This window comes from Canis lupus, chromosome 7 (genome assembly GCF_011100685.1).
Source record: "Canis lupus familiaris isolate Mischka breed German Shepherd chromosome 7, alternate assembly UU_Cfam_GSD_1.0, whole genome shotgun sequence".
NCBI classification, from domain to species: Eukaryota; Metazoa; Chordata; class Mammalia; order Carnivora; family Canidae; genus Canis; species Canis lupus.
This window is the reverse complement of record NC_049228.1, coordinates 43,370,299-43,385,213: the sequence shown is the minus strand read 5'-3', so window position 1 is coordinate 43,385,213 and position 14,915 is coordinate 43,370,299. Positions and strand designations below refer to the sequence as shown.

General features: G+C 58.0%; 1 protein-coding gene across 1 annotated transcript; it reads left to right on the top strand.

The window, feature by feature from the left end:
* Window positions 1–557: 557 nt before the first annotated feature.
* On the top strand, window positions 558–14,288 carry NPR1 (natriuretic peptide receptor 1; the record flags this gene model as incomplete). Its single annotated transcript, XM_038541808.1, has 22 exons — window positions 558–1,218; window positions 1,677–1,876; window positions 2,279–2,392; window positions 2,812–2,947; window positions 3,310–3,401; window positions 4,088–4,223; window positions 4,451–4,535; window positions 5,336–5,456; window positions 6,403–6,477; window positions 6,585–6,662; window positions 7,060–7,164; window positions 7,409–7,480; window positions 7,584–7,740; window positions 8,009–8,164; window positions 8,419–8,587; window positions 9,168–9,314; window positions 9,415–9,538; window positions 9,712–9,780; window positions 10,028–10,202; window positions 10,435–10,533; window positions 13,067–13,158; window positions 13,331–14,288. Coding segments are annotated over 22 exons (3,126 nt in total), but the record flags the coding sequence as incomplete, so codon positions are not given.
* Between the last annotated feature and the right edge of the window lie 627 nt (window positions 14,289–14,915).

Sequence of the window (14,915 nt, the reverse complement as noted above, 5' to 3'; positions counted from 1 at the left end):
AAAGCGCGCGGGCTGGGGGCGCGGGCAGGTCCGCCACTTCGGGGCGGGGACGAAGGGGTTAAAGATCCAGTCGCCGAGTCTGGGAGGGGAAGCGGCGGGAGGAAGGACTCGGAGCAGGGCTCGGGACCTCCCCTGTCCCCCCCGGACGGCCGGACGCCCCCGCTGGCACCCTCCCGGGGCCGGCGCTCACGCGCGCACACACACTCCACTCCCCTTCCCTCCCTCGCGCCCTCTCCCACCCTCCTCCTCCGACCGCTCGCTCCTCCCGGCACACACGCACCGGCGCGCTGGTCCTCCGCGCCCAGGTCCCCGCGGCTCGCGCCCACCTGCCCCCCCGCCGGCGCCCGCCACGCGCCCCCGACCCCGAGCGGCCCCGCTCGAGGGGGCAGCGTGCCCCGGGGTGCGCGCGCCGGGTGCCCGTGACGGCGGGCCGCCGAGCCGAAGGGGCGGAGGAGGCCGTGTACGGGGCGCACTCGCCCGCCGAGCTGCCCGCCGAGGCCATGCTGCGCCCCGGGCGCCCCGCCGGCGCCCTCCCGCTCCCGCCGCCGCCGCCGCCGCTGCTGCTGCTGCTGCTGCTCCCGGGCAGCCAAGCGGGCAACCTGACGGTGGCCGTGGTGCTGCCGCTGGCCAACACCTCGTACCCGTGGTCGTGGGCGCGCGTGGGGCCGGCGGTGGAGCTGGCTCTGGCCGCGGTGAGAGCGCAGCCCGACCTGCTGCCCGGCTGGACGGTGCGCACGGTGCTGGGCAGCAGCGAGAACGCGCTGGGCGTCTGCTCCGACACGGCCGCGCCGCTGGCCGCCGTGGACCTCAAGTGGGAGCACAGCCCCGCGGTGTTCCTGGGCCCCGGCTGCGTGTACGCCGCCGCCCCGGTGGGGCGCTTCACCGCGCACTGGCGAGTGCCGCTGCTGACCGCCGGCGCCCCCGCGCTGGGCTTCGGGGCTAAAGACGAGTACGCGCTGACCACCCGCGCGGGGCCCAGCCACGCCAAGCTGGGCGACTTGGTGGCGGCGCTGCACCGACGGCTGGGCTGGGAGCGCCGGGCGCTGGTGCTCTACGCCTACCGGCCGGGCGACGACCAGCCCTGCTTCTTCGTGGTGGAGGGGCTGTACGTGCGCGTGCGCGAGCGCCTCAACATCACCGTGGACCACCTGGAGTTCGCCGAGGGCGACCTAGACCAGTACGCACTGCTGCTGCACACCGTCAGGCGCCAAGGCCGAGGTGAGGGGCGAGCCGGCCGGTGTCCTCCAGCTCCGCGCAGCCCCCGGGGCCCCCGGCCTCCGTCCGCTCGCCCCGGGGTCACGGGGTGGGGGGTGCCTGCTGCGCCCTGACGCTCCGGGGGCCTCGGCTTCTGCCCGGCCCTCCTCCTCCTCCATTTTCGGCCTCCTCCCAGCGGCCTCTCCCTCCATCTTCCCCCCACCCTCCCCCTCCCGCCGGCCCGCCTCCTCTCCCTCTCCGGCTGACCCCACCTTCCCCACCTTTGGCTCCGCCGGCCCGCCTCCAGCTAGCTTTGCTCCTTCCACCGCGGGCGCCCACCGACTCCTCCCAGCGCTCTCCACCTTTCTCCCGCCGCCGCCTGGAGCAGCCCGGAGTCTGGGGACTTCTTCCCCGAGTTCCCTGACCCACTCCGCCGCGGTCTAGGCTTTTCTCTCTTTCTGACCACCCCCCTTCCTCCCCAGTTATCTACATATGCAGCTCCCCGGATGCCTTCAGAACTCTGATGCTTTTGGCCATGGAAGCTGGTCTGAGTGGGGAGGACTACGTGTTCTTCCACCTGGACCTCTTTGGACACAGCCTGCAAGGTGCCCCCGGCCTTGCTCCCCACAGGCCCTGGGAGAGAGGGGATGGGCAGGATGTCAGTGCCCACCAGGCCTTTCAGGTGTGTCCAGGCTGTAAACCCAGGCTGTGGGACTCTGAGCTTGTGGCACCTAGCTTCTAGGCCCTAGGTTCCTCCTCCAGGTCTGAAGGGGTTCCAGAAAAGAGGCTCTTGATTGCTCAGGAAGGTAGGTAAGCAGGCCAGGAGGGCTGATGGCTGTATAGAGAGGGCCGGGAGACTTCTGAGCCAGGAGGCTAAAAAGATGAGCGAATGGGCTTGAGGTGGGAGGATGCTCCATTGCCACCCACCAAGACACCTAGAGAAGCCATCCCATTGGATCCATGCTTTGGAGCAGGCAGCATCTGACAGCCTTTCCACTTTGCCCTTGAGCGAAGCAGAGATGCCCTGGGAGAGGTGGGCCCCAGGCTACTGGGAGGACTGGATCAGCTCTGACCCTTTCCTCAGGCTGCTAAAATCATTACCTATAAAGAGCCGGAGAATCCTGAGTACTTGGAGTTCCTGCAGCAGCTAAAACACCTGGCCCATGAGCAGTTCAACTTCACCGTGGAGGACGGCCTGGTAGGAGGGGTCCTGGGACCCTCCAGCATGGACATCCAGCCCCCTCTCCATGGCCCTCTGCTGGCAGCCAGCCTGTTCTCTCAGCCCTCTCTGTATGCCCATGCCTCCCCTGTTTCCCCTTCCCCCAGTTGCCATGTTCTCCTGACGACCAAGAGGGACCTTGACAAGTTGCTCAGCTTCAGAAACTCAGGTCGTCATCAGTAAAATGATGATGACTTGTCCTGCCCTATCTGCCCAGTAGCATTCAGAAGCAGAGAGATATGTGGAGGCATCTTAGAAGCAGTAAAAATCTCTGTCCCGTGGGGATGTTTCCTCTCACCTTCATCCAAGCCCCCAGGGCCCCCATGTCCTCCCCCCATAGGGCCCACTTGGAACCCCTCATCCCTCCCACCCCAGCCTAGCTCTGCTGGCACCTGCAGGTGAACACCATCCCAGCGTCCTTCCACGATGGACTGCTGCTCTATGTCCAGGCAGTGACAGAGACTCTGGCACATGGGGGAGCTGTCACAGATGGGGAGGCCATCACTCAGCGGATGAGGAACCGAAGCTTCCAAGGTCAGAGGCTGGAGGTGATAGAGATAGGCTACTGTGGGGTGCCCCAGGCAGGAGGTCCCAGGAAGCCTCTAGCCTACCGCTAAGGGGGTCACTCAGCCATGCCTGTCCTTCCCTTTCTTATATCTTCCCCGGGGCTCTTTCCCATCTTCCCTGCTCTCTAAAGAAGTCCTCCTAAGTGCCCGACCTCATTCATTCCTACTGCTGAAACATATGCCCTTTCTGTCGTTATTAGTAATACATGTGTGTATATCATACACACACATGTGTTTAGAGGGCAGAGAAGATCAAGGGGTAGAGATAACCTGAGGGGAGTGTGTGGAACTTCCACTTTCTCAAAACAGCCATCTTCATGCATGCCACAGGTGTGACAGGATACTTGAAAATGGACAGCAATGGAGATCGGGAGACCGACTTCTCCCTCTGGGACATGCATCCTGAGACTGGCACTTTCAGGGTGAGCTTGTGGCCTCAGAGGACGGTACCCCCTGGGAATGACATCTCATGCTCCCCCTCGCCACCACAGCCCTGCCAGGGCATCTGTCTGCTCTGGGTCACCCTACCATGCTTGCTCACTTTTGGAGAGCCCTGGGTAAAAGATCTGGAGGAGCAACTAGAATGATAGTGACTCATAGGTGTTAGCCTTGGGGAACCCCATGTCTGAGGGGGGGAGCACAGCCTACCCTCAGGAAGTCCCATGTCTCCTAAAGTGGGCAGGACCCTCTCCCAGCAGAAACAGGCTGACGTGGGGACCACACAACTCTTCAAGTTCAGGAGCAGGAGGGAATTGAAGCCACACACGCTAGGGAGCAAATCATCCAGGGAAGACTTCCTGTAGGAGGGGTGCACAGGTTAGGCCTGGGAACATGGCCTGACAACATGGCCTTTTCCTGTTTGCTATGTGCTCCTATCGGAGATTATAAACTTTCTCAATGTCAAATTTGGGGTTCTACACAGAGTTCTCTTTATAAAGCCAGACTTTTCCACTCGGACAACATGGGTACTCATCAGGCTTGCTAAGTTGTGGACGGCCCGATACAGGCCCTGGAAGCAGACATGGGGTGTGCGGGAAGCAGCCCTGCTCCCCTAGACTTGAGGCGTTACCCCAGGTTTGGCCCACCTACCACTCTGGCCCTCCCATAGGTTGTTCTGAACTACAACGGGACTTCCCAAGAGCTGGTGGCTGTGCCGGGGCGCAAACTGAGCTGGCCCCTGGGGTACCCACCTCCTGACATCCCCAAATGCGGCTTTGACAACGAGGACCCAGCTTGCAGCCAAGGTGACTGCCTCTTGCCTTCCAGGCCTCCATTCTGGAGACATTCCATCATCTCCCTGCCTCAGGAATCAGAGGTGTTCCTCTCCCACGCTGTGGGCTTTCTGGAGAGAATCCTCCTGCCTTTTTCCTCCCTTCATCCATCTTCCTAGTTCACTGATTAACTATTAGAAGTTTCCTCCTCCTGTTCTCGAAGCAAAATCTCTCTTCCTGTAACTTGAACTCCTATACAGATCACTTTTCCACCCTGGAAGTGCTGGCTTTGGTGGGCAGCCTCTCCTTGCTGAGCATTCTGACCGTGTCCTTCTTCATATACAGGTGAGCCTTGGGATGAGGGTGGGGAGTGAGGCTGGGAGGCCTGCAGAACCAGCAGAGGAGGCAGCAGGGACCTGGGGTGGGGGAGGGGCAGTGGAGGAAAGCCATAGGAGATGGGGAAGGACAGAGGCTAAAAAGCCTTAGGACCCAGGGAGAAGAGAAGGAGGAGGGCAGACGAGTCTGGGAGATAGCAGGTGGGCATCACAGGTGCCTGGGTCTGGCCTGGGGGCTGCTCTGTCCTCCCTTCTGACTGGCGTGCAGACCTGATGGAGCATGATGGTTCAAGCCCTGTAGCACTGGCCCTGCCAGGTGAGCAGGGGTGATGAACAGTGCCGGGTGCTGGGTGCTGGGTGCTGGACCCAGAGTGGAGGAGGATGTGAAGGAGCCCCGCTCCTGCCTTCCAGTGGGAGGCCAAGATGGAATGCAGATGTTAATTCCAGAAGAATGCAAGGAGGGGAAGATGAGCGCTGCTTGAGCCTAGACTGTGTGCCAGGCCCTGCCGTGCACTATTTCTTTTCATTCTTATAATAATGCTTTGAAATAAATGTCGAGGTCTCCAGTCCCCAAATCAGGACACTTGGCCAGGAGGACAGGAGGCTGAGACATGAAGTGACTGCCCAAGGTCCCCAAGGGGCAGGCAGGACTTCCCCCACACATCCTGACTCTCAGCTGACAGGAGAGGACTCCCCCAGCCACCTGTCAGCACCTGCCCTGCTCCCAGGGCTCTGAGGTGGGGCTGCTAAGCTACCCAGCACAGGGTCAGGGGTTCAGACGTGGGTTCAGATGGAGGTCTCACACCCCAGGAAGATGCAGCTGGAGAAGGAACTGGCCTCAGAGCTGTGGCGGGTGCGCTGGGAGGACGTGCAGCCCAGCAGCCTTGAGAGGCACCTCCGGAGCACAGGCAGCAGGCTGACCCTGAGTGGGGTAAGAACCCTCGTGGTGGGGGGGGGGGGGGGGAGTGTGGGTGGGGGCAGGGCAGTGCCTGGTGCTAGGGTAGAGGGCCTTTGCTTGCTGTGTGACCTGAGGCGAGGCCTGCAGCCCCTCTGAGACCACCTCAGATAATGATTACGTCCTTGCAGCCTCTTTCATAGGAGGCTTTCAAAGATCAAAAATAGTGTATGCAGGACGCCTGGGTGGCTCAGCAGTTGAGCATCTGCCTTCCGCTCAGGGCATAATCCTGGAGTCCCGGGATCAAGTCCCACATTGAGTCCCACATCAGACTCCTGCAGGGAGCCTGCTTCTCCCTCTGCCTATGTCTCTGCCTCTCTATGTCTCTCATGAATAAATAAATAAGGGACGCCTGGGTGGCTCAGCGGTTGAGGCCTCCCTTCAGCCCAGGGTGTGATCCTGGAGTCCTGGGATCCAGTCCTATATCAGGCTCCCCACAGGGAGCCTGCTTCTCTTTCTGCCTATGTCTCTGCCTCTCTCTGTGTCTCTCATGAATAAATAAATAAAATCCTTAAAAAAAAGAATACATAAGTAAATCTTTTAAAAAATAGTATACGCAAAAATACATTTAAAGAAGAAACGAGGGGTGCCTGGGTGGCTCAGGTCATGATCTTGGAGTCCTAGGATTGAGCTCCACCTCGGGGCCTCCTGTTCAGTGGGGAGTCTCCTGCTCCCTCTGCCTCTGCCCCTCCCTCCCCACCCCCCACTTGTGCATGTGCGCTCTCTCTCTCTTTCTCTCTGTCCCTCTCTCTTTCTCAAATAAGATCTTAAAAAGAGAGAGAGAGAGAAATAAGGAAAGAATTTGATGATGTGGACTGAGAAGCAGGATGACACAGAGGTTAGGCCGCCGGGCCAGGGACTCGTGCGTATGGTGGAGCTCCCAGGCTGACTGCCTGTCCTCTCCTGCTCTCCGTCCCTCCAGAGAGGCTCCAACTACGGCTCCCTGCTGACCACAGAGGGCCAGTTCCAAGTGTTTGCCAAGACAGCGTATTATAAGGTGGGCCAGAGGAAGGACTGCTGTCTTCGGGGTGGGCACAGTGTCCCTGGAGCACTTGGAACCCCACCACTGGGCCATCTCAGTGACATCCTCCATTCCTTGCCCAGGGCAACCTCGTGGCTGTGAAACGTGTGAATCGTAAGCGCATTGAGCTGACGCGAAAAGTCCTGTTTGAGCTGAAGCATGTAATGTGGGGGAGTGAGGCAGGGGCCTAGGGGAGAGTCCCAGAGACAGGGAAGGTTACAGGGGGACCACAGGGTGTTCCAGGACAGGGATGGACCCTCAAATACTGTGTGTGGAAGAAGAGACTAGGAGAGGCATCCTGGAGGAGGGACGGGAGATTGGGGCCCCATGAGGGGCCCTATCTAATGCCTCTGGGGATGGAGGCATTAGGAGGCCCAGTGGGCAGGGAGCAGATTCTGGGGGAGGGTCCTTTAGGACATTGGTGGGAGCCACCAGGGTCCTAGGATGTCTGCCAAGTGAACAGCGCATGAGGAAGATGGAGGGGTCCCTGAGGGTGGGGGGACCCTTGGTGAGGGATAAGATCTCTGTCAGACCCTTGATACTGGCTCCCACCTCCAGATGCGGGACGTACAGAATGAACACTTGACCAGGTTTGTGGGTGCCTGCACTGATCCCCCGAACATCTGTATCCTCACAGAGTACTGTCCCCGTGGGAGCTTGCAGGTGAGGGAACAGGGGGTGACAGGAGACCTGGGTCTCACCCTGATTCTGTCCCCTACTGGCCATAGGACCTCAGGCAAGCTTCTCCGTCTTTCTGACCTTTATTTGCCCCATCTGTAAAAAGGGCGAGGGGATGGATGCACTAGAGTAAATCCAGAGCTTCATCCCGTCGTGCCAGGGTCTGTGGGCAGGCCTTTGCACCCCTCCTGGAGTCCCCGAGGTGTATATGTGACTCATTGCCTAGCAGGACATTCTGGAGAATGAGGGCATCACGTTAGACTGGATGTTCCGGTATTCTCTCACCAACGACATCGTCAAGGTGGGCGCACAGGAGCCTGGGATGTGTAGGGGAGGGGCTGGGCATGCTTCTCCCCCACTTCAGGTCTCACACCCCAGACCTCTGCCCCCCCACAATCTCCCAGGGAATGCTGTTCCTACACAACGGGGCCATTTGCTCCCATGGCAACCTCAAGTCATCCAACTGTGTGGTGGATGGGCGCTTCGTCCTCAAGATCACCGATTTTGGGCTGGAGAGTTTCAGGGACCCGGAACCAGAGCAAGGCCACATCCTCTATGCTAGTGAGCCCCAACTCTGACTCCTGAGACACCCCCCCCTACCCAGGCCCCACCCAGCAAGGGGATGGATGTCTGGCTTCTGAAGGGTGTGGCACACCTTTCTCATTCCTGGTTCAGTTCATTTGCCAGCAGAAAGGGCAGCCTGATGCCATGGTCTCCAGGCTTTCTCCGTAGCATTGGGCATGCTGGCTCCAGATTGCTCTGGCCACATCTTCCAGGACTTCCTTTCCTCCCGCCCTTCGCCCTGTGACTCCTGACCTCTGACCTGCAGAAAAGTTGTGGACAGCCCCTGAGCTCCTGCGAATGGCCTCACCTCCTGCCCGGGGCTCCCAAGCAGGTGACGTCTACAGCTTTGGGATCATTCTTCAGGAAATTGCCCTAAGGAGCGGTGTCTTCCATGTGGAAGGTTTGGACCTCAGCCCCAAAGGTGAGAGAGAACCACCCTGTCCCCAACCCTGCCACGGCTGCAACTAAAGTGGCCCCAGGGCGAGAGACCCAGAGCGAGGGACCCCTGGAGTCACCAGCATGCTGCCACCTGGAATGTGGTTCAGCCCCCAGCCTCTGTGGCTCTGCTGCCAGGGACCCCGATGCATGCCTGCCCCGTCCCCGGCCTGGCCCTCTCCCTGTCTCTACCTGGCCCTCGGAGGGCCCCTCCTGTCAGTCCCTCTGCCCTCACCACAGAAATCGTGGAGCGCGTGACTCGGGGTGAGCAGCCCCCCTTCCGGCCCTCCCTGGCCCTGCAGAGTCACCTGGAAGAGCTGGGGCAGTTGATGCAGCGTTGCTGGGCTGAGGAGCCGCAGGAGCGGCCACCCTTCCAGCAGATTCGCCTGATGCTACGCAAGTTCAACAGGTTGCTGGTGTAGTTCCCAGCCCCTCCTGCCCCCTAGAGTGTGCCCCACACTGCCCCACACATAAGTCTTCTTCCAGAGGCAGAGGGACCCCACTGCAGCTCCCACTCTATGTGTGCTGCGTGACCCAGCCGTCCCACCCCTCCCAACATCGCCCCAAGGGCCCCTTGTCTAAAGGGGTGCAGGACCCATGGAGCCCATACCCCCCACCTCCTGACCCTCCACAGGGACTTCCACCCCACAGAGCCCTCCACACACCCCTCTGCCAGCCTGGATGTCCGCACTCTGTCCCCATTTGTCCCCCGGCCACCTCCACCGCAGCCTCCTTCTAACCAGCTTGCGCTCCACAAAGATGAACACAGTAGCCACTCTCTCTGCAGCTTCAGGCCTGACTCTGGGGTCTGGGAGATGAATGCCCGGCTCCCCCAGCCCGACCCTGCCCGGGGCCCCACCGCAGCCTGGGGATGGGCTGGCCTGGAGCCTGGGAAGGGCGAGTGCCAGGGTGGGCCCTGAGTCATGTGCTGGTCCTCTTTCACTGGCCCGCCGCCCCCTCGCCTGCACCGCGGCACCCCTGGGCCTCAGGGAGAGCAGTAGCAACATCCTGGACAACCTGCTGTCCCGCATGGAGCAGTACGCCAACAACCTGGAGGAGTTGGTGGAGGAGAGGACCCAGGCCTACCTGGAGGAGAAGCGCAGAGCCGAGGCCCTGCTTTACCAGATCCTGCCTCAGTGAGTGCCAGGGCCTGCTACCGCCTGCCGCCCCCAGCTGCCTGCCACCCCCAGCGGCCGCGCCTTGTGCTCTGACCCTGCACCCGTTCTGCCCCCACAGCTCCGTGGCTGAGCAGCTGAAGCGCGGGGAGACGGTCCAGGCCGAAGCTTTCGACAGCGTCACCATCTACTTCAGTGACATTGTAGGCTTCACGGCCCTGTCTGCACAGAGCACGCCCATGCAGGTGAGCCAGCACAGAGCACGCCTGCGCGCCAGCGCAGGTGAGCCCAGGTGAAGACCAGACACGCGTGCTTGGCCTGGCATCTCCACCCTATCAGGCCTGCCCGCTGCTCTCCCCACCCCATCCCAAGAGGAGGCCCAGACTCCTGATACCCTTGGGCTTCTCATCCCTTGCAGGTGGTGACCCTGCTCAATGACCTCTACACTTGCTTTGATGCCGTCATAGACAACTTTGACGTGTACAAGGTGAGGGTGGGAATAGAACACATAGTACTGGACGGGGTCAGAGAAAGGTAAAGGGCGGAATGACATAGGGCCTTAAGAGATGAGACCGTGAGACCGAGAGATGAGGACAGAGGCTGTTACCTGGAGCCCAGGGACAGGCAGAGAAACCTGGGGGATGGGGGCGCTGATCAGCACACGGTGCACATGGTGGCACAGGGAATAGAAATTGCCGGTTCTCGTGCCCTGCATCTTCTGGCGGGCCCCACAGGTGGAAACCATTGGTGATGCCTACATGGTGGTGTCGGGGCTCCCCGTGAGGAACGGGCTGCTGCACGCCCGAGAGGTGGCCCGCATGGCCCTGGCGCTGCTGGACGCAGTGCGCTCCTTCCGCATCCGCCACCGGCCACAGGAGGAGCTGCGCTTGCGAATCGGCATCCACACAGGTGAGGGAACCCTAGGGGCTGGGGCCATCTGCAGGCCCGACTGTCCCCAAGGGACACCCCCCTCACCCGCCCCAACCACACACACACCACCTGGATTCCCAAGGGCCTCAGGTCCCACCTCTTGACTCTCCGGGAACACCTCAGACCTGCCCAGCAACCAGCATCCATTCCACCCACCGACCATCCTTAACACCCTTGCTCCCTGTGGCTGAGGGGCCTTCACTCCGTCCAGGACCCGTGTGTGCCGGTGTGGTTGGGCTGAAGATGCCCCGTTACTGTCTCTTTGGAGACACGGTCAACACTGCCTCCAGAATGGAGTCTAACGGGGAAGGTAAGGTGGCTGCCCCGGGCAGGCTGAAGAGAGCAGACAAGCTAGAGCCAGGAGGGGTCCTTTGGGCAGCACCCTCACCCAGTGTACCAGTCCCCCGCCCCGACCTTCTTCCTCCCAGCCCTACGTCAGCAAGGGCACATCACCTCCCATCCAGTCAGAGATCCAGCTCCCCGCCTGCCAAGTGGTTGAAAGTCTTTCCAGGCCAGTGTCCCATCAGTCCCCCAAGGGAAGCCCATCCTTAGCAACCCCCTGCTGCCTCTTGCTTCATGCAGCCCATCGAGGTGTGAATCTTAGCTCCACAAACCACACAGCTCCATTTCCTCATCTGTCAGATGAGAATAAAACACCTTAGAAGAGTTATGTGTGAAACCCATATAACATGACTAGGTCATAATCGTGGTTCAATTTTTCTGAGCTTCAGCTGTTTATCTATAAAACGATACCTGTCTCAGCATTGTGGAAAACCTAGCACAACCCCTGCATTCAGTAGGTACCTATTAAATACTTGCTCCTACCTCTTCCCTAGTCTTATTTCCTGCCATATTCAACACTATTCAACATGTATTGAGCGACTACTCACTGCCAGGCCTTGTGGTATTAAGACGCCCCAGACCCAATGGAGGCAGTTTATGCAGACCCCATCCAAGACTCATGGCAGGAAAAGGGCTACATGGGCACCCAGAGGGTCTCGGTTCAGCAGATACTCCCTGGTCCCTGGGTCTGGAACAGTCAAGAGTAGGAGAAAGGCCCTCACTGAGGTCCAGTCTTCAAGGAGCACGTTCTCCAAAGTGGTTCAACAACAAAACAAGGCCACTATGATACAGACCCCAGGAGTGGCAGGGGCAAGGTAGAGGTGTGGGGAATACTAGGCCAGGGGCCAGATCTCCTCCACTAGGCCTCTGCTCCCTCAGCCATAAAAAGAGTGTTGAGTTAAACAGGAGTCACAATGACCACATACAGACTGCTTCCTGTGTGCCAGAATCTGTTTAAATACTTTAAGAATATTAAATTTAATCCTCATGACAAGGCCTTGAGGTGGATACTGTCACTAACAGCATTTTACAGAATAGGAAAATGAGGTACAGAATTTATTCTACTTCCCCAAGTGAGTATCTGAACTGGGATTTGCTAGACAGAGGAGGATCTGAGCCACCATGCTATACTGTCTGTCTGGAACCTGGTGGCATTCTAGAATGTTGTCCAGTATGTTCTTTAATCTGTGCTGTCCATTGGAGTAACCTCTGTCACAGGAGGATATTGATCACTTAAAATGTGGTTGTGCAGGGTGCCTGGGTGGCTCATTCAGTTGAGTGTCTGACTCTGGATTTCAGCTCAGGTCCTGATCTCAGGGTCATGGGATCAAGCCCTGCATCAGGCTCTGAGCTCAGATGGGAGTGTGTTGGAGAGTCTTTCTGCTCCTCCCCATACTCCTGCTCTCTCTCTCTCTAAAATAAATAAAACCATTTGGGACGCCTGGGTGGCTCAGCGGTTGGGCGCCTGCCTTCGGCTTAGGGCATGATCCCGGAGTCCCGGAATCGAGTCCCACATCAGGATCTCTGCATGGAGCCTGCTTCTCCCTCTTCCTGTGTCTCTGCCTCTCTCTGTGTGTGTCTCTCATGAATAAATAAATAAAACCTTTAATAAATGGTAAAAAAATAAAATCACTTGTTTATTTTAGAGAGAGCATGAGAATCGCTTCTCGGCCTTTTGGCTAAGATCAAGTGTGTAGAGAACATGAGACAGCACAGAGGCAGAGGGAGAAGCAGACTCGCCCCTGAGCAGGGAGCCAGATGTGGGCCTCCATCCCAGGACCCTGAGATCATGTCTTGAGCCCAAGGCAGATGCTTAACCAACTGAGCCACTCAGGCACCCTGAAGATAAATAAATAAATCTTTAAAGAAAAAAAAAGAAAGAAAGAAAGATGATCGATACAACTGGATTTTTAACTGTATTTAGGTGTTTTTTTTTTTTTTAAGATTTTATTTATTCATTCATGAGAGACACACAGAGAGAGGCAGAGAGAGAAGCAGGCTCCATGCAGGTGGCCCGATACGGGACTTGATCCCGGGACTCCAGGATCACACCCTGGGCTGAAGGCAGGCGCCAAACCGCTGAGCCACCCAGGGATCCACTAACTGTATCTAGTTTTAATTATTTTTTTAAATTAGGCTCACACCCACTGTGAAGCCCAATGCAGGGCTTGAACTCACAATGCTGAGATCATGGCCTGAGCTAAAATTGAGAGTCAAGAGTCAGACACTTAACTGACTGAGCTACTCAGGCACCCCTAGTTTGAACTAATTTAAATTTAAATAGCCACAAGTGGCTACCAGTTGGACAACACAGCTCTAGAATTCTAAGGTGGAGGCCAGTATGGTCAGACTCTCCATATGGAGGGGTGGGGCTCTGAATTAGGAGGCTTTCAGGCCAAAAGAAAGGAGAGAGAGCGTCCTTGTACCCTGCAGTTCCCAATCTCCCCTGCTCCCAGTTCTTGCATCCCTCACCTTCCCTTCTTCTCCCTTATCCTTCTCAGCCCTGAAGATCCACTTGTCTTCTGAGACCAAGGCCGTTCTGGAAGAGTTTGGTGGTTTTGAGCTGGAGCTTCGAGGAGATGTAGAAATGAAGGTAGAGAAGAAGGCCCCTGCCCTCACCATCCCTTGGGGTCCCAGAGGCGGTTACCTTCCCCCAGACCCTTTCTCAAGCAACCTCACTGCCATCCCTAAACCTGTCCTCTCATTTGGGAATGTGGGTAGGTGTGCTACTCCCCACCTCAACCGCCTCTTCTTTTCCCCTCCAGGGCAAAGGCAAAGTTCGCACCTACTGGCTCCTGGGGGAACGGGGGAGCAGCACTCGAGGCTGACCTGCCTCCCCTCCTGGCTGTCCCTTCCTTGGGCCGAGGTAACAGAGGTGCCAGACCTCAGCCTCACTCACAGCCCCGCCATTGCCAAAGGATCAGAGAACGTTTGAACAACTCAAATGTGCTAGCCCCAGTGGAGACACCAGATACGACCCCCGAAGGAGGACTGTGTTGGGAGAACTTGGGGAGTTCATGGACCTGGAGCACACAGTCCTGCCCAGTGGCACACACACAGACACAGGCACCCACTCTCCACCCTGACCCAAGTCAAGTTGCTAGGGTGTGGACCCCTGGATCCTGTGCCCCCACTCCTTCAATAAATAAAGCAACACCAAAGGTAGTTGCTACACTGGGACTTCTAGGGGGATGAGGAAAAGGGATGATAGGTGAATCTAGGAGACGAGGGGAGTCCACATCTGGGCCCAGCCCATGTGGGCATAGACGCTCCTGTGTTCCCTCCCCAGCCCAACACTGGGCACACTGCATAGGGGGGAGGAACAGTTGGCAGGGGTTGTGGGCCCGTACATCAATTCCTCCTGTGAGCAGAGGCCATTAACGTCTTTATTCTAGTGACTGTCTCTAGAAGGAGAGTAGGTTGGTTGCCAGAAGACACAGCCATGTTCCCTACCCTCTACTCCAAATGAGACATGCTCCTGGAGCTGGAAATGGAATATCTGACAATGGCTGCAGGTCCCTCCAGCTACCTGATAGCCTGTGACCTTCCCTAGTAGTGCTGACACTTGTGGTCCAAGGACCCATTTACACCCTTCACAATCACTGAGGGCCCCAAAGAGTCCTTGTTTATGTGGGCTAAATCTATCCATATATACTGTATTAGAAATTAAAACAAGTCCTATTAACTCACTTAAATAAGTATAATAAACCAATCGCATGTTAATATTTTGTTGTTGCTTTACCAAGGACATTCTTAAGAGAAGCTGGCTTTTTATTTTATGTATTTTTTTACTGCCAATGTGGAGTCATGAAGAATAGAGTGCCCATTCCTGCCACTGCCTTGATTTTAGCTAAAACACCAGCCTTTTGCCTGCACTGCCTCCCTATCCTCAATGTACCTGTCAAGTCACGAAGAGGACGCCTGTGTTGGTATGATGATGCAAAGTGTCTTGACCTCATCTATCCCCTGAAGGGTCTCTGGGGGCTCCCAGGGTCTGCGGACCACAGCAGTTTGAGGAACGCTCTGTTGTCCAACACCGGAGCCGGGGAGCCAGGAAGGAAGGTGGATCCTCTCTTACCTCCGTGGAGATGTGGATTGGCCACCGGCCCCTCCATCCCCTGCCAGTGTAGACAAAGTGACTCTCGGCTGGCCCTGCTCCTGCTCTGGCCACCCACCCCAGCCCTTCCGGAGCAGGCGGGCAGGAATGCGAATGAATGCGGGGGAGAGGTGGCCGCAGCCTCACCTCCCCCGCTGGGAGAGAAAGTGCCAGGCATTTCTTCGGGCCATCCATCAAGCGCGGACAGGCCCTTCCCGGGGCGTGCAGGTGGGGCGGGCCAGCCCCCCTCCTGC